The 17,913-nt window shown below is 54.2% G+C and overlaps 2 protein-coding genes across 3 annotated transcripts in view; one reads left to right on the top strand and one right to left on the bottom strand.

The window, feature by feature from the left end:
• Positions 1 to 1,030: 1,030 nt before the first annotated feature.
• NCSTN (nicastrin) lies at positions 1,031 to 16,383 on the bottom strand. The gene is made up of 17 exons (XM_027610025.2): positions 16,184 to 16,383; positions 14,856 to 14,960; positions 10,130 to 10,253; positions 9,506 to 9,627; positions 8,936 to 9,081; positions 8,050 to 8,200; positions 7,662 to 7,771; positions 7,253 to 7,405; positions 6,473 to 6,577; positions 6,213 to 6,290; positions 5,314 to 5,486; positions 3,854 to 3,956; positions 3,649 to 3,744; positions 3,290 to 3,377; positions 2,874 to 3,028; positions 2,438 to 2,650; positions 1,031 to 1,841 (listed from the first exon to the last, which is right to left on the bottom strand). Exons 1-17 carry the CDS (start codon positions 16,266 to 16,268, stop codon positions 1,719 to 1,721), a joined length of 2,130 nt encoding a protein of 709 aa, XP_027465826.2. The 5' UTR covers positions 16,269 to 16,383; the 3' UTR covers positions 1,031 to 1,718.
• COPA (COPI coat complex subunit alpha) overlaps positions 16,378 to 17,913 on the top strand; it is a 50,416-nt gene continuing 48,880 nt past the window's right edge. For both annotated transcript variants that reach the window (XM_027610023.2, XM_027610022.2), the window contains exon 1: positions 16,378 to 16,533. In XM_027610023.2, coding sequence (XP_027465824.1) covers positions 16,494 to 16,533 — 40 coding nt within the window. In that variant the 5' untranslated portion in view covers positions 16,378 to 16,493. The remainder of the gene's footprint in view (positions 16,534 to 17,913) is intronic.

Here is a 17,913-nt window from a genome sequence, read left to right as displayed (position 1 = left end):
GCCTCCCGCCAGCACAGCGTGCGGGCCAGGAGGGGCGCGGGGGTGGGGGGTGGGGAGCAGGGCTCATTTCCACATCCCAGAACCCCAAACGTGTCCCCTTCTCTCAGGCAGAGAGAAGCCTGAAGGAAAATCAGCCCCTGGGCGGGAGATGCAGGATGCGAGGCGAACAGCCCAGCCCCGGGGACTGGGAGCAGGTCCTTCCCCAGCTCAGCAGTGGGGGGCCTCAGGGCCGCAGTGAGGGGAGAAGGCTGGCCTCAGGCGCCGCTCCTGAGGTGTCGTCCCCTCCCCTGCGCTGCCGCCCCCCCCACCACCATCATTTAGCAGTGCGGCCATATGCTGCAATTTTGCTCCCAGGAAGGACCCAGGGAATTAGAGTATTTCCAAAGAGCCAAGGTTCTGTTTCTAGGAGAGTCCAAAGCCACTCTTGTTTCGGTCTACAAAATGCCCACGAGCAGAAGGCCCGATGCCTCAGCATGCCATCGCAGGCCCCGTATGACCCGGCCCCAGCCTCGTCTCCTCCTCAGCTGCGCCCTGAATAACTTGCCCTTCCCAGTGTGACCTGTGCCTTCATGGCTCCGTGCTTCCACGGCTGAACTCCAGACCAAAACTCAGAGGCCTCCTCCGCTGGGCAGCCTTTCCAGGTCCACCCCCAGCGCCCCGGATCCTTCCATGTGCTATCAGAGCACTCTAGATACGCAGCACGCGACCGCACTGGCTCGCCCCCGTTCCTCCCCTCACCCCAACTGTGAGCCCCTCAGGGTCAGGGCCGGTTCCCTTCGTTTCTGCACCCTAGCCGGTGTCTCAGAGTGGACAAAGGCGCGCCTGTCGATGCTAATGTGGTTCTTACAAGAGGGAAGCCAGAGCTCCGGGGTTCCACAGGAGCCCTGCTTGGGGGACTTCCACCGTTTCTGACAGAGCCTTCCTTACTCCTGGGGCCCCCGGGGACCCAGACAGAGCACGTGAGGTAACAATTTTGTGACTTCCAGTCGGGGGTCACCAAACGCGAGGGTGCGGAAGAACATGAACAAGTCACGTGGGACAGTCTGTTTTAATGAAACTTGCTATTTATATATTTACATACACACACAGACTCACACACACAAAAGGAAAAAAGAAAACAAAAATAGACATTACAGCTCAGTAAAATTACAACCGAGCACTGTGGGCCGGAGGTGGGACACCCGCCCAGCAGCCCGCCCCACTGCCGTGCCAGCTAAGCGTCTGGGGACAGGGCAGCAGGAGGGAGACAGGGGGTATGGCCCCCAGAGGGCCCGGCCTGCTCCCCCGGGCTTCCTCGTAGTTTGTCCCTGGCATCCGGCCTTCCTGTCCTTCTTCCCGGTCAGGAAACGGGAAATGGCTGGGTACGGGCTGCGGTGGGGTGGGGAGGGCGGTCCTGGGCAGGATGGAGAGAAGGGGCACCCCGAAGAAGGTAAGTGAGGGGGCGCAGCTAGGAGTCGAACAGGAGTAAGAAGCTTCTGTTTCCCATCCCAGAATCTGGCAGGGGTGAGGATGAACCATGGAGGGGGAGACGGGCAGGGGGAGCTGGAGAGGACAGGTGACTTCTCCCCGTCTCTCTTGGGCGGTTCCACTTCTTTACATTAATTCCAGTCTGAGCAGGCCCAGAGAGGTCGCAGTGACAAACTAGTGGTTTATGTCCCCGTGGGACACGCGGTCGAGGACATGAACGGTAGAGCTGGTGGGGAAAGCTGGGCGCCTCTTCAGTAAGACACGGCTCCCGGCTCCCGGGGGGCAATGAAGAGGACGTCGGCCTTGGCGTTGATGCAGTAGGTGACGACCAGAGAGAAGATGAGGGTGCCGAAGCCCACCGTCAGGGTGATGAACTGCAGGAGGGGGGCAGGGAAGGACAGAGGTGCTCTCAGAACTCAGCCCAGCTTCATCACAGTTCTGGAGCTGGCTCCGAGCGCCGAGTCCTGAGCAACCGGAGGCAACACCTTCCCACTTGGGAGACCGAGTCTCTCCATTTAGAAAGAGGAGTAAAGGATCTCTGTTCTTCCTTCCACCTTGTCTTACTTAAGGCTTTAAGCACCTTGAAGTTAGGATCCATGACATTTGACTCTGGTGGCAATTATATCACTGACCTACTTGTGACACGTACTCAATAAACGGTGGATCCCACACACATCCCAGGAGCAGCGGGCGGGGGACTGCTGGCTGGGAGTGGAGCTGGGGGGGGGGGGGCGGTCCCAGGCGGAGAAGCACCTCCTTGGGTCTCCATGGGTGCCTATCTCCAGCATGCACATAGACTCAAACGCTCAGTGCAGATAGGCGTCCTAACAGGGCATGCCAGCTGACAAGGGACAGAGCTGTAGAAGCTTTCTGTGGCACATCTGGGGCCAAGGGGAGATGGGAGGGGTGTGAGGGCAGGGGCAGCAGAGCGAGGGCAAGGCCATCTCTGGCCCCATCCCTCCAGGCTCACCTCCAGCTCTCTGCTGGCTATCAGAAATATGCGGGCTCGGATGTCTTTCCAGCGGCTCTCAGTCCACGTGGAGTACTCAGTAGAGCCCCACTGCCTCAGTTCAAAGGCGGGGGACAGGGCCCGGGCCAGTCGTGCCGTGGAACGCACACAGCGTGGCAGCCGGTCCGTCTCACTGGAATTCAGAGGGCCCTGGACCCACACGTACTCATACAGCTGCACGGGAAGACGGGCCACGGTGTGGGGCTGAGGCGGTCCTCTCACCCCGGACACGGTCTGCTTTCACCCGGGCTTCTGCGTCTCCAACACTCCAGTCCAAGGGGCTGCATCCCTCCGCCTCTCCATCCCAACCCCTTGGGTCCAACTGGGCCTAGGACACTCTCCAACTTCCCCAGGGGAAGGGGGCCCTTGGGGCTCTCCCACACCCACTACCACTCACATCCTTGTTTTCAGTGGGGACTTTACTTGGATCCTGGCACTGCTCTCGGGTAAGGTCGACCAGCTGGCCGGTCAGATTCGCCAAGGCGTACTGTACCACGTAAGTGGTGTTGGTGGGGCTGGAGACAGCGATGTAATGCTGAAGGGGCCCGTCACCTGAGTGGAGACCGTAGGGAGGGAGGGGAGGATTTGGAGGGTGGAAGGTGGGTGCGGGTAGGCAACAAAGAAGAGCCCGAGGTTGGCAGGAGCCAGAGAAAAGAAGGTTAAGAGAATGGATCCCACACGTATCAGGAGAAAGAGTGGGAAACGGGAGAAGAAAAGGAGAGGAGAAGGAAAAAAGAGAACGGATTAAGCCGAGATGGTCTTTCTCTATCCCTTGCCTAAGCCAAGGGTACCACTCCCACAGCAGGTGCTTACCCAAGTAGGACCTTAGGTCCTGCCTGAGGATAGACTGGAACCAGGAGTTGTTGGCTCTGACCAGGAACCCATAGAGCAGGCGGGTAACCTAGGATCAGGGCAGGGAGAAGCAACAACCTAGTGACCCGGAGCCCAGGGAGAGTTCTCCGTGGAAACCCTGTTGTGGGCCCGGAGCCGGGGAGGCAGAGGCCAGCTCACGAGGATGCGGGGGAGGCCCACCCGGGAGTGCCCTGGGGCATCGGTATCCTCGCTGGCACGCCGGGCTCCCAGGTTTGGGAGAAGAGACAAGTGACAGAGAGGACGGGGCAGGCTGCGGTGGGAACAGGGCTGGCGAGGAGGCAGGGTCCGCCTGTTCTTACCGTGTGGGCATCGGCCTGGATGCTGTCGCTGAAGTTGGTTCCCCCTGCGAGCTGGTACAGCGCTCGTCCCAGCACTGTGGCCACACCTGCCAGGGCCTGCGGCAGTGAGGAGGGGGCTGAACGGCCCACCTCTTCTAACCTCCAAGCAGCTTCACCATGCTCCCTGCGCTGCACACAACCCCCCCCCAGCCCAGGTGATTGCTACCTTGGCAGTGTCGGTCACAAAGTTCAGGTCCTCCTCAGGGCTCTGCCACTCAGGGTAGCTGACGTTAATGTTCTCCGCAGTGTCGTAAATGCTCTGGTAGTAGCTGCCAGGAGAGCCGGCGTGAGCCTCGGCCACACTGGGCCCGCGCCCTGCCCCGGCCTCCCTCACAGGCCCTTCCTGCAGGAGACTCTAACTCTTCTCCTCCTCTGGGGGGGGGCGGGGGAAGGAAGAGACCACGAGGGTCCCATACTGAAGATGGTGTGGGGACCGGGAGATGGGAGAGGAGTGGTTAAATACAAGGACCTTTCTGACAGACAAGGGAGAAAAGGCAAATGAGATCAGAATGCAGGAGTCTCCCTTCCCGGGAGAGCTTCAAACGGAAGAGACGCTCTCCCCACTGTTTGGGCAGGAGACACGCAGGACGGCTGGGAGGACTTTCAGGGAGCATGCCCGCCATCACCAGAGCTCTTGTGTGGTGGTTCCAACAAACGTTAGCACTGAGGGTGGCTGGGGGCCGAGGGAGATGAGCGGGTCTGCTCCCAGACACACAACACTGCACTGGGTCCAACCACCCTCTGCTCCCTGGGGAGCCCCGTGGAGGCACATCTGAGAAGCCCAGAGGAGCGCTCCTAGCCTTCAGCACCGATATACGCTGGCCCCACACAGAAGCAAGGCTGGATGACCATCCCTCACCCCAAAGTGGTGCAGAAGTCAGACATGGAGGAGAAGGCTGACCTGAGGCACTGGAAGTGTCCCTGCCCGAAATAAATGAAAAGGTGCTCCTTGGCTGGGGTCAGAGAACTGGAGCTTGAGTATTTTTACTCAGACACCCATTTGGCCTCATGGCAGAGGGAAGGAAAGCGGGGGGCCTAGCAATCCAGCCCGAGTGAGAAGTTCCCTGCTAGCCTAGGGCTTCAGTTAGGGGCAGTCTGGGGTGCCCAGGAGCAGGAGAGAGGTGACTAACAGGGCCTCACCCCTTCTCTCTGGAGTCCCTTCATCTGTAGGGGACACTTTTACCCCAACGGCAGGAACAGGTTACATTTCAGAGCACAAGTACTGTCTGCATGCAGCACAGCACCCCTGAGCGGCCCCCCACCGGCCAGCTCCCGGTCCTCCAGCCGTGGGCGCTCCTGCTGGAGATGCTGCCCTCTGCTGGCGGCTCTGGGGACCCAGGCCTCGGGAGAGCTGGGCGAGGCAGGCCAAGTAAGGACGCTCTGTGCCAGGGAAGGCTGCGCGGGGCCTGTTCTCTAAGGTGACACCAAGTCAGATGAGGCGACCGGCCTGGATGTGAGCAGGCTACTGAGCAAAGAACACAGATTGACCTGAGATCTGGAGCGGGTACTGTGGGGACAGAGGAGAGTGGTGATCTTTCTTGATACAGGAGACACTCCCCTCCACGGACCCCAGACTGCAGAACAGATTTTCTCCCAGAACCAGGATGCAGTCTAGGTGACTCTTACTGGTTATGGAAGACAGTGGAGTGGTCCGCGAGAACAACGCCGGAGATGTTCCGAGCCCGAAGAAAGCGCTGCAGGGAAGACGGTGGGAGGGGCTGGGACTGGTTCAGCCTCCGGAGGGCCACAGCGGGGACGCCAGCGCCGCTCCTCTCCAGCGTGCTCAGCAGGGCCTCCACCTGCGGGACTGGGTCAGCTCAGGGTGGCTGGGCACAGGGCAGCCGGAGGTCTCTTCCAGGCCCTCTCCCTCAAGTCCCCAGCTTGGGAGCTGCCCCCAGCCCTCCTGCAGCCCAATTCCGCAAGCCTTTGGGGACCGCGGCTGAGTGTCCTGCAGCTCACACTGTCTCATCCTCACTAGATGCTCAACTTCCTACTTGTGCAGAATTAGAGGAGCAAGTTGCTCCCACAAAACTGCACCGGATGCCACACAGGAGCCCAGAGCAGGGGGAGGGGTTTGAAATGGAATGGCAGGAAGACCACCTCATGAGAAAAACAGGCCTAAAGCTGGGCCCTGAGAGGAGGGAGGGTCTTGAACAAGTGGTAAGGAACGTGGAAGAGAACTTGGGTAGAGAGTGTGATGCAGCCAGCAGTCGGGCAGGGCAGCCCGGACAACTGGGTCAGTGCGGCAGCACAGAGAAAGGGAGCTAGTCATTTCCCTGTCCTCTGCTAGGCACCGAGTCAGCGAACTACCCGTCCCGGGAAACCAGACAACCGAGCTGTGCTCGTGGTTCTTCCTGGGGAGCTGAAACGGCCATGCTGTTCATCCTTTAGCTGGCACCTGACCCGAGGTCCTGTCTCACGGGCCCTGGGGGCCGGTGCGGGGCTAAGGCCTGGGCAAGGGGGGGCGGGGGGCCCGTATTCGGAGCATTGAAACAGCAAGTGAGGAGGAAAGATGCTCATATTACCTGATTCTGTACGGACCCATTTTTCTGAGACATGGGGTCTGTGTGCATCCAAAGCTCTAGTGAATTTCTTAAGGCCACCTGGGGGAGGAGGAAGAGGCAACACGTATCAACGGTGTCCGCTGTGGCCCATACCCGGGAGAAAGGCGTAAGGTCGGAGAAAAGTCAAGGGGAGAGGTGGTGGCACCAGGAGCGAGGACAACGGGACACGGAGGCGGCGGCAGGAAGTAGGAGGGAAGGGGGTGAGGACCGGCGCTGCACACCTGTCCCAGCTCCACGAACGACTCGATGTTCTCTAACTGCACAGGGAACTTGCCCTTCTCCATGTCGTAGACCATTCTTGAGCTGCCAATGTAGTCAAAAGTTTCCTGAAGGTGAAGATGGGTGGGCAAGGGAGCAGAGATTCCCAAGGGTCAGGGCAGGCTCCGTCCCGGAGGCCAGATCGCCATGGCTCAAAGCACGAAGGCTATAGCCTCCTGTTGTCGCAACTGCCACCGGCTCAGGAAGTCATGTGACTCCAGCCTCCTCCCCGCCCTGCCTCCCAGCTGTGACTAGCCCTCACATGTGTGTATCACAGGACTTCTCGAGCCCAGAAATGGGGGGAGCAGCCTCGGCAAAGGCCCGAGGCGAACATCAGCTGCTATGTGCCCGCTCCTTGCCTCTCCCTCCCCACTGCCGACTCAGCCACGGCTGCTATTCCCTGATTCCAGGGCCAGGCTGTGGTGCCAGGGGGTAGGCAGGAGCCTCAGGGCCCTGGGGTGGGAGTGGCAGTAAAAGGCTCCAGAGAATAAAAGTAAAAGGATGCCTCCAAAAGATCGCATCAGTGGGGAGCAAGGGGACTGGCAGCACAGCGATTCCAGGTCAGGGTGCAAAGGCTTCTGAAAATGTGTGACTCCACAGGGGAGACACACGGAGGCACATCCAGAAGCTCTCGGCCGAATAACAACTTAGGTCAAGTGCCCAGATCTTCCCCAAACGACAGCCACGCCCACACTGATCCTGCCCGCCGGCCTCCCATCCCTCCCCAGCCAAAGAGCCCGTACCCCTTGGAAGAAGACGAACATGACATTGCGGGGGAGGGTGGCCACATCAGGGGCCTTCTGCAAAGCTTCAGCAGCAGCCAGCTGGGTAACGAAGGAGGCCACGGCACTTTCAGCCCCTGGGGCCACATTCCAGAAAAAGGAACGACTGTCCAGCTGGGCACAGCAGAAAAAGCAGGGGAGGTGGCTTTGAAAACAGCAATCAGGACCAGGCCCCAGGTCCCCAAACCTATTCCAGCCAAGAGAATGTTCATATCCTGGCATAATGGCTAAACCGGGGAGCCCCAGAGCCCAGACCCCGCTCCACGGAGGCTCCCCATCATAGCAACTTGGAAATCTGATATGCCCGCGAGAGGCCTGCCAGCCCGTTCTATGCCAGTCCCGTCCACCCTGATCAGGGGCCAACACTCACCCGGGTCGCAGCAACCACAACCTTGTCGTCAGGCTCTAATGCCCCAGATATATTTATAGGCTTAAGCATGCTCCATACGTTGTAGTCGGACAGGGGGTCACAGACGATTTCTGAGCAGGACACAGGGAGAGAGCAACAGAAGTAAGGGAGAGCACAGCCCCAGACAACGCCTGGAAGACTCCTCTGCCCACTGCCCCATGGACCCTGTAATCATTTCCTGTCTCTGCTGCTCTACATTGGTTTTTCTGCCCCGTCCATTTCAGGGACAAGCAGGCTCAATTGTGCAGAATCGTTTCCGCTTCTCCCACCGCACGCTCCCTGCCTGTAGTTGTCCCTCCAACACTCCTCGGTGCCCCAGTACACCCGGCAAGCCTTGGACCTGTCCTACCTGGGTTGATGCTGAAGGTGCTCTGGATGGAGCTGCGCCGCATGCAGGTGACAGTGCTGATGACGGCGTGCATGTGGGAGAAGAGCTGCATGGCGCACAGCGGGAAGGCAGGCGCTGAGCCGTTTGGACTCAGGTTGTGATCCCGGTAGCACTAGGGAGGGAGAGGGAAGCACTGAGGCAGTTCTTGTGGAGTCCCGCCCAGACTTCCCAGAAAGAGGGCCCAGCCCCATCGGGAAGCCACTCTCACATCTGTCCCTGAGCTAGAGTTATCCTGGTACAGGCCCAGGGTGTCCAAGGTCCAAGAGAAAACCTCACCAAGGGGTGCAAAGAGCCACAGGCTCAATGACTTAGTTGGGGTGGACAAGACGACCCCATCGCAAAGGGCCTGGCCCAAGTTTTTAATGTGATCTGATGTACAGAGCACTGAACCAAGGATCACAAATCAAATTCAAGACCACTTAGACATCAACTCACCATGTAACTATGGAACAAATCTCTTAATCGCTCTGCATGTCAACACAAAGAAGCTAGACCGCAATTAGCGATTTACTGGAACTAAAAAAGAATGTCAGGGGTCTCTAAACTGAATCTCTCAATTCCTAGTCTGACGTTCCTAACCAGGGCTCTACACCGTATTTCACATCAAAGAACGTTTCTATTTTCTTCCAGCCTGAAATCCGTCAATGCTGTAAGAGCCGGCAGGACAGAAATGGGAAGGGAAACGTGAGAAAAATAAGGGAAACGTGAGAAAAATAAAGGTGTTGGCTCTTCTTGGAGCAACTGGTCTTTCAGGGGGCGCGCTGGTAGATGAGGTCCCTCCAAACAGGCAGAGGGCCTTCAAAACTTCTCTTTGCAACTGCAGTTGCTAGGAGCTGGCTGTCATTACCTGCTTGATGACCTTCGTTTCATTTTCATCTTCAAGAAGGAAGATGGGGAAACTGAAGTCTTCATAAGCCAAGCCATCACCCAGGGGGTTCCACTGGATTTCTCTGCAGTGAGCAAATTCTGGCCCGTAGGAGTTGGAGTAGATGCCTGAAGGGGTGGACGGGGGACAGACTGTTGGGACACTAAGCATTTAGGGACCGAGCGCAGGAGGGAGGCTGGGATAGGACAGGGTTGGGACCAAGAGTTCCAAAGGGAAGGGTGACTCAGAGAAGCAAGCATCAACCTGTCACCACCTACAGTAAAACAGACAGGGGTAGCAGGGAGCCTGAGGCTGGCTGATGAGGGATCCGAGCGTGTGACGGGAAGTGGAAGAAGGGGAAGCAGCAGACGGAAGGGATGAACGGCACAAAGACACAAAAAACACGATCCGCTCCTTGGGAGTCGGCTGCTCCCCCTACACACAGACAGATACACAGACCGACGCATCCCCCCGACCCCTTCAAAGACACGAGGCCGAAGCAACAGTGAGCTCTGGGTGACAGGAGGTCCCCCGATCCTCTGGGGCTCTTACCAAACCCATCATTGGGACACTGCACGCTAGGAGAGAAGCCTGAGGTGGGGCTGGGCTTGGCCAAGGACACGGCCAGGCCAGCAATGCGGTTGGTTCTCCCCTTCAGCTTCTCCATCAGATTCCTGGAGTAGGGAGGGCAGGCCAGGAAGGAAGACGGGAAGGTTATTAGTGGCCCAATATCCTGCCAAGGACGGAAACAAACGGGGAACTAATGGAACCCGACCTGTTGACTCCTTGCTATGCCCCTGAAACTAATGTAGTGTGTCAACTATATACTTCTAAAAATTGGAACAAAGCCCCCCACGACTGTTGACCCATTTCTTGCTTCTCCATCTCTAACTCCTAAGTGAGGACGATGACCCAGGCTGAGCTCAGGGCTTCATCTCATCTACCCTGTCCCTGAGGGACCCCAGGGCCCCTCCTTCCTCCCGGAGCTCTATTTATGAGGTCACCACGATGATTCCACTGATGGTGCATGTTTTCTCCTGAGACTCACTCCCACCCCCCCCCCCCCCCATCAGACCAGGACAGCCAAGGGCATTTTTTATTCACAGGTGTGAGGGCAGTCCCCCAAGCCTTCCCCTCTCTGGCTGTGGTTTCCCAGCAGACACACACAGCCCTCACCTGGTGAAGAGCGTGCCCTCCAGCAGAACCACATAAGGGGGGTTGGGGCCATCAGCCAACACCCACTGCAGGTCCTCTTCCTTCTCCACTACGTGGATGACTCCTGTGTCCCCACTGACGGAAGCTGCCGGGACAGAGGGGGTCACATTAAAGCTCCCACGGTTGGGGCACCTGGGTGGCTCTTGTGGGTTAAGCAGCTGCCTTCGGCTCGGGTCCTGATCCCGGGGTCCTGGGATCGAGCCCCACGTCCGGCTCCCTGCTCAGCGGGGAGCCTGCTTCTCCCTCTCCCTCTGCCTGCCTGTATGCTTACTTGTGCTATCTCTCTGTCCAATAAATAAATAAAATCTTTAAAAAACAAAAACAAAGACCTCCCACAGTTGACAATTCTGAGTTTGCCTCACTGATTCTGCAGATCATTTATCCCCCAAACACGGCACAGGACATTGGGTGAATGCTGCCAGCTCCAGGCTTAGACTTGAACTGAAGGCTGAGTCGCCCGGCTCCATCTGAAGGCCACCAGCTGGTGGGCCTGACTGGAGAACAAGAGAGCCCAACAAGTCTCCTCACTAGAGGCCTTAGTCATTAAATCTCAGAAAGGTTTACGGTCATTTTCTTGCCCTCTTGCCTCAACCTCATTTAGCCATACATACAAATTTCCAGAACAGCAGACAGCAGAGTTTTCAAACCTGTATTTTCTCCAGAAAATGGCTGGTTCTAGATCTCTAGCTCAGAGTTCTAGCACTGAATCTTCCTTTGTGAGAACACATGTGCAGACTCCCTCGGGTTTAGGAGAATTCCTGGGTCTCCACTCCTATGCCCTACTTGGGAATGAGTTTACTTGCTTTTAGCCAGTTTTAGGTAAGGTTAATCAAGAACCTTGGGTCTCTAGAAGACAGCTTCCCAACTGATGGGCCTTGCTGGATTAACGATGAGCTGACATTCACCCCCCCTCATTTCTGGGGACCTAGGGTTTCCAAAGATCCTAGGCTGATCACTCCCAGCTACGAGCAAACTCATCCATTACCCCAGGATGCCCTGCAAATATCATCCATTTCAATATATGCTAGGATGCCACACAACTAACATTTTCTGTGTGTCTCATGAATGACAAAGATTGGGAAGCACTGCAGTAGAGGATGGACAGTTCATCATCCCAAATGCCCGTCAAGTCCCTAGTGATCCATGTAGAGACATCCTACGGTCTCCCCGTGAGCCTTCTCCCCAGGGAAAATTGGATGTGTTATTCGTATATTGTTTTAGGGTAGTAGTTCTTGACCCTGGTTGTGCATCCCTCTGGAGTTTTAAAAAATACAGATACTTGGGCCTTATTTCAGATCTACTAAATGAAAGTCTCTAAAGGTGAGGCCCAGGTATGTGTACTTTCCAAACTTGCCACATATGGTTTGTTTTTTTTTAAGATTTATTTTAGAGAGAGAGAGAGAGAGAGCGCACGTGCATGAGTGGGAGGGGCAGAGGGAGAGACCCTCAAGCAGACTCTGCGCTGGGCTCGGACATGGGACTTGATCTCATGACCCTGAGATCACAACCTGAGGCAAAATCAAGAGTTGGACGCTTAACCAACTGTGCCATCCAGGTGCCCCCCTCATATGGTTCTTTATTATACATAGCCAGTCATGAGAATTAGGGTTCTAGGTCAAGTCAGTGAAATATTTTTTTTTTAAAGATTTTATTTATTTATTTGAGAAAGAGGGAGAGAGAGAAACAGCACGAGAGGGGAGAGGGTCAGAGGGAGAAGCAGGCTCCCCGCTGAGCCGGGAACCCGATGTGGGACTCGATCCCAGGACTCCGGGATCATGACCTGAGCCGAAGGCAGTCGCTTAACCAACTGAGCCACCCAGGCGCCCATGTCAGTGAAATATTTCTAACTTGTGCAAAACCTTAAGCACATTCTGACTGCCAGCCAAGTAGAAAGTTTCTTCCATGGGATTTGGTAAAATCTGGACATAGAAGCAAGTCCCCAACCTTCAGCTATGTCTTATACTAAGTAATAAGTTCATGGTGATGGTGATAATAATAAACTTTAGAGGAATATCAGAATCTGGAATAACTTTAATAAAGATCTAGCTACCAATGGCAGTTCTCAGTCCAGTGAAAGGCAGTAGTCCTTGCCACATAAAACACAGAAAAAGGAAAAGCTTTTCTGGGGAACAGAACATGATTCACTGCAGCTCCAAGGAGCACAGGGAGGAGCCAAGCCAGGACACTGGAATAAAACACCCGGATTCTAATCTGGACTCCAACTGGTGACTGTGTAGTCTGGAGTAGCTTGCTCACTTTCTCTGGGTCTTCAATGAGGAGAAACATTTTCACCCTTATTCACCTCATATTTTGGAGACAGATTAAAAAAGGAAAGGAAGGAAGGAAAGGCAAGAAACCTACACATAGCCCCCTTTGAGCACTTTAAAAGGGGCCAATGGGGCGCCTGGCTGGCTCAGTCGCTTGAGTGTGTGACTCTTGATCTCTTGCTTAAAAATAAAATCTTAAAAAAAAATAAAAAACTAAAAGGGGCCAATAGAAGCAGAGACTCAAACCTACATCTTTTTCTCCTTAAGTTTATCATGCTAGCAATCCTAATTAAAGAGGGGGTAGCTTGCTCAGCACGGACAAATATGAAGTAAGACTCAGAGATAAGCAGAAAAGGAGCCAAGCTTTTCACGAGGAAGTGGTCAGAGTCCAACCCCTCTCCTCTCGTTTCTCTGCACTCGCACTTGGCTTATTTCTACAGGCTATTGCTTTGCTTCCCACAGAGCTGCTCTAAGAACATGAAGCAGAATGACTCATTCCCAAAGAGGGTACCTGAGAGCACACGCTCCCAGGAGGATGGGGGCCTTGGCCTTCTGGCGCTAGAGTGGAGTCCCAGCAACACCAGCAGTCTGCTCTCAGCCCACACTGGCCCTGGCTGTCTTCTACCTACAAACTCAGTTGAAGAACTAAGTCTGCAAATTTTATCTGGAACTGTTTGGAGCCAGTTAACCTACCTCCAGAACTTCCTGAAGCAAGGACATGGCACAATTAACACAGAGTATAGCTCAGGGAAGGATGGGTGGAAAAGGAGTACCTACCACCTTGAGCAAGCCCTTCACTTGCCGGTGTGTGTGTCCTCCTGCCAATCTGGAAGGTTTCAGGCAATCCCACAGTACTCCTGAGACTATGCTGCTCACTCAGCATCATCAATAAGAGTCTACAGAAGGTAGCTTGACTTTCAGCTTTGTGCACCCGTATTCTAGGCATTTTTAGAGGTGTAAACTGAAATTCAGACGTGACCAATTTGATGATGAAGAAACAAAGATCTGGAGCACCTGGGTGGCTCAGTCAGTTAATCATCTGCCTTCGGGTGAGGTCATGGTCTCAGGGTCCTGGGATCAAGCCCTGCACCAGGCTCCCTGTTCAGCGGGGAGTCTGCCACCCCTCTCGCTCAGCCCCTCCCTCCCTCTCCCTGCCCCCCAACTCGTGCGCACACACACTCTCTCTCTCTCTTTAAATAAAATTTAAAAAAAGAAGCAGCCAAGATCTGACTCTAAGTTTCCTGCTTACTGCCCAACTGCATTCTGACAGAACTATTCACAGAAGAACGAAATCTGAAGACAGCAGGTGAAGCAGCAGAGGAACTGGGGTTCAGTCTTCACATCGCTGCTTTCTCCCCTTGCATGGTTTTATAACCATTCTGTCCTGGTACGCTGTTTTGGAACACATTTACAAAGCATAAAGACAAATCCAAATGCTTTACTAATTCTTCCTGCAACTGTTTGGCTTTCTCATATGCCTTCTCTTCAAATAGTTCACTGCCTTAACAAAGCCCATTTCGGTTCCAAAAAGATTGTTCAGAGTGCAAGTGATGGTGGGCTCCATAGAATACGAGGCTTCCTTCTCCCTACAAAACAGTTGTTTTCTACTTAAACTATTGGATGGTTAAGAGTCCAGGCTTAGGGGGCGCCTGGGTGGCTCAGTCGTTAAGGATCTGCCTTCGGCTCAGGTCATGGTCCCAGGGTCCTGGGATTGAGCCCCGCATCAGGCTCCCTGCTCCGCGAGAAACCTGCTTCTCCCTCTCCCACTCCCCCTGCTTGTGTTCCCTCCCTCGCTGTGTCTTTCTCTGTCAAATAAATAAATAAAATCTTAAAAAAAAAAAAAAAAAGTCCCAGGCTTAGAACTTGGACCATGGGGCTCGATTCCTAGCTTCATCACTTAATAGCATGATGATCTTGGAAAAGTTACTCAACTTCTTCAGTCTCAGTTTTGTCATTTGTAAAACAGATAAGAGAATCTACTCCATGGGGCTGTTGTGGTGGTTAAAGAAGATGCATTAGAAGAAGCTTAAGAATGCAGCATTTAGGGGCGCCTGAGTGGCTCAGTTGTTAAGCATCTGCCTTCGGCTCAGGTCATGATCCCAGGGTCCTGGGATCGAGTCCCATATCGGGCTCACTGCTTGGCGAGGAGTCTGCTTCTCCCTCTCCCACTCCCCCTGCTTGTGTTCCCTCTCTTGTTGTATCTCTCTCTGTCAAATAAATAAATAAAATCTTAAAAAAAAAAAAAAGAGAATGCAGCATTTATAATTATCTTGCTTGGTTTGACAAATGGTTCTCTATCACCTCCTACCCACACAGCCTAATTTGTGTGCTGGGACTCACAAGCAGAACCTGGGTCTTTATATTGAGGGCACAGACTGAAATATCAATGGCCACAAACACAAATCCCAACCTCAACTCACACTGGCAGCCAATCTGATGAGTGGCATTGAGCAAACGGACACAAGGAGCTGTTTTATTTAAGGAGATGTAGATCTTCCTCTCCACTGAATTCCCCCTGCAGAAACCTGATCAGAAGATAAAAAGTGTTAGAAAAAATTGAGAGACATTGGCACTATGGAGTCATTTCCTCGCCGTATGGCTTGGGTATATCATACTTTCTAAGATGGGACTAATGGCCATTCTCCTCACTTCCTGGACACATTACTGGATTGGACGAATGCACCCAGCTAGGTGCCACAGAGAGTTACTACAAATTTCACTTAGAGGAACTTACATCAACACTGAAAGAAAGAAAACTTCACTTCCTAAAGGAAAAGCATGTAACCTCAGATGCACCTGCTCCTGGCTGCATGGGTGAGCACACTTCTGCTTCCTACCTTTTATGTATATACCTACCTACTTAATAAAAGGGTGCTAGTCTAAGAATAGAGATTGCAATAAAAAGTCTTTGAGACGTTTGTACAGGAACCTGAACAGAACTGGGAGAAACCTTTTGCCCCAGATCGGTCAGTTAATCTAACATCCATAGGTCATTTGTGTGTGACCACAGTGTGGCGCGACTGTAGTTTCTCTGTTGGGAATCTTTAAAGACAACATGAATTTGGGGAAAGGACTGGTCATAGTTATACCTAGGCATGTTTGCATTTTAGGGCTTGACCGACTAGAAAGATCTATACCAGGACATAAATGCATGTAAGCAAACATTTCTGTGCACTGTCAGTGCCTCGAGTTCCTTGAATCATTATTTCACGGTCTAAACAGTTACGAGTACCCAGAGCCCACCTTTGTCTCCCTTCACTGATAAGACAAACTGAGGCAAAGCACAGGGACGCGGGTTTATGGTGGAATCAACAGAGGAAGGAACGAGGAATCTCCTCTCTGAAGCGCCGCACTGCACCCACAGAACGAGGCCGCTTTCATCTTCAACAGTCCACACGCACCGGCAAGTGGAACTGACAGCTGTCTTTTCGGACAAGCGGGTGCGGGGGCTGGGGCCGCGGGGAAAACGAGGCGGCCGGACAAAGTGGGCGGGCCAGGCTGGAAGTCCAGGAAGAGGCCCGGAGGAGGAAACGGGGAGACACGATGTGTCGCGGGGGAGAAGGGACCCTCAAGTCAAGTCCAGGCAAAAGGGGGAACTTCTGTCGCGGGAACGAAAGAGAAAGAGGATTTACAGCGTGCGGGGACCCAGGGGCAGAGGGGACCAGAAGGGGGACGGCGGCGCCCGCGGCCCGGCCGATCCGGACGGTTCCCCTGACACGCCGGAGCTCACGGGCGGGGAAGGCCTCACCTGCCAGCAGGACGCAGAAAGACACAAGGCGAAGAAGCCTCCGACTCCCCGGGTCGGCCACAGAGCTGCCCCCAGCCGTGGCCATCTTGCTTCTCGGCTGAGCGGAAGCTACCCCTCCCCTCCTGTCCGGCAGTGGCTTCTCTAGGCCAACACTGGTGCCGTCTCTGTGGTCCAGGGCTCCTGGGACCGGAAGTTCGTGTCCGGGGAGCTTCCGGGAGGTGCCCTGGAGCGGCGCTGACGTGGAGGGAGCCGAAGGGCGGCAGGGAGTGGCGGGGCTCGGATCGCTACCTCGGAGCCCCAGGCCTGAAGGATGCTAACCAAATTCGAGACCAAGAGCGCGCGGGTCAAAGGTAGTGGAGAAAACCAGGGGGAGCTCGGGGTCTGGGTGTCGGCGCGGCGCTGTCGCGGGGGGCGAGAGAGGCCGAGTGGGGCCCACCGAGCGAGCCCGGAGGAAGAGGGGAGGAGGGCGGGTCGGCCTGGCGGCGGGTCTGCAGCGTTCTCTTCTCCGCAGCGCCCTCGGGATGGGGCTGACCTGTGGCGGCTCCCGCGGCGTAGGAGGCCCGGTAGGCCAGCTCCCAGTGCCTTCCGTTCCCTCTGCTCCTGGGGCCACTGCTCCCGACTTTGTTCCCGTCCCGGGGCCGTGTGACCCGTTGGCTTTTTGATGACCGTGTTGTAGGGAGTGGCCCTGGGGATCGAGTCTCGACCTGTGCCATTCATACCGAAGTCTAGCATTTTCGGAAATGAGCACTGGCTACCTCTCTTAAGGGGGCGTTGGCTGCACGTTAGCAACGACCAGTGCCTCCATTGGGCTATATTTCCTACCTGCAAACAGGACACTGAGGCCCGTAACCCCATTGAAGTCTGAACTTGGTGAGCTTGCCAGGTAAAATCCAGGACGCCTAGTTAAATTTGAATTTCAGATAAACAACGAAATAAGTTTCAAGTATTGTTCGCTTTATATCTGAAGTTCAGATTTAACGGGGCATCTTCATTCTTATTTCCTAAATATGGCAACTCCAAAGCTTGAGTATGAGTGGATGGGGGTGGAGGGCAAATGATTGAAATGGCGGTAGTCGTCTCAGAATGTTAGAATGGGAAGGGCAGAGAAGTACGATCTCGTGAGACTTCGAAAACTATATGTACACGTCCCTTGAATATTTATTTAGTAAGGTGCATTAGAACAAGGTGTTTGGGAACTTGGTGTTTGGAGTCACATGGGCTTTGCTTTGGAATCCTGAAACATCCCCTAACAAGGTGTATGATCTTGGGCGACTTACTTATGGTTTCTAAATCTCTACTTTCTCATCCCTAAAATGCAAATAATTAACATTTTTCCTTAGAATTAGAATGAGATAGTGTATGAGAATGCTTATTACAGTGCCTGGTGTACACTCAGTAGCTGAGAAATTGGAGGCCATTGTTCATGTGGGAATAGATTCTGAGCAGTTTCTAAGTCTTGTGGGAGTCTTGATGGAATTTATGGATGGCTGAAATGGGTCTTCATGATCCTTGAACTTTCCCTTCTCCTGATTTCTCACTGGGCAGTAGAGAAGGAAAGTGGGTGAAAAGATGTTAGAATATATGCGAGTTACTCTCTGTTAATGAGCATTACTACATATCACGAAGGAAAAAAACAACTTTTAACGGGAAAGTAGACAACTTAGAAGAAGAAATGTAAGTGTTCAGTATATAAATGAAACTATTCTCCAACTCACTAATAATGAAAGAAA

This window comes from Zalophus californianus, chromosome 10, assembly GCF_009762305.2.
Source record: "Zalophus californianus isolate mZalCal1 chromosome 10, mZalCal1.pri.v2, whole genome shotgun sequence".
In the NCBI taxonomy this organism is placed as follows: Eukaryota; Metazoa; Chordata; class Mammalia; order Carnivora; family Otariidae; genus Zalophus; species Zalophus californianus.
The sequence above is the reverse complement of the archived record's forward strand: the minus strand, read 5'-3'. Positions and strand labels throughout refer to the sequence as shown.

Excerpts from the sequence above, each read along its gene's own strand:
- NCSTN (XM_027610025.2), bottom strand. The coding sequence starts at position 16,268 with ATGGCCACGGCTGGGGGCAGCTCTGTGGCCGACCCGGGGAGTCGGAGG. Across the intron at positions 8,201-8,935 it reads AAACGAAGGTCATCAAGCAG|TGCTACCGGGATCACAACCT; the intron begins GTAATGACAGCC and ends CTCCCTCCCTAG. Across the intron at positions 3,029-3,289 it reads GGACCTAAGGTCCTACTTGG|GTGACGGGCCCCTTCAGCAT; the intron begins GTAAGCACCTGC and ends GTCTCCACTCAG.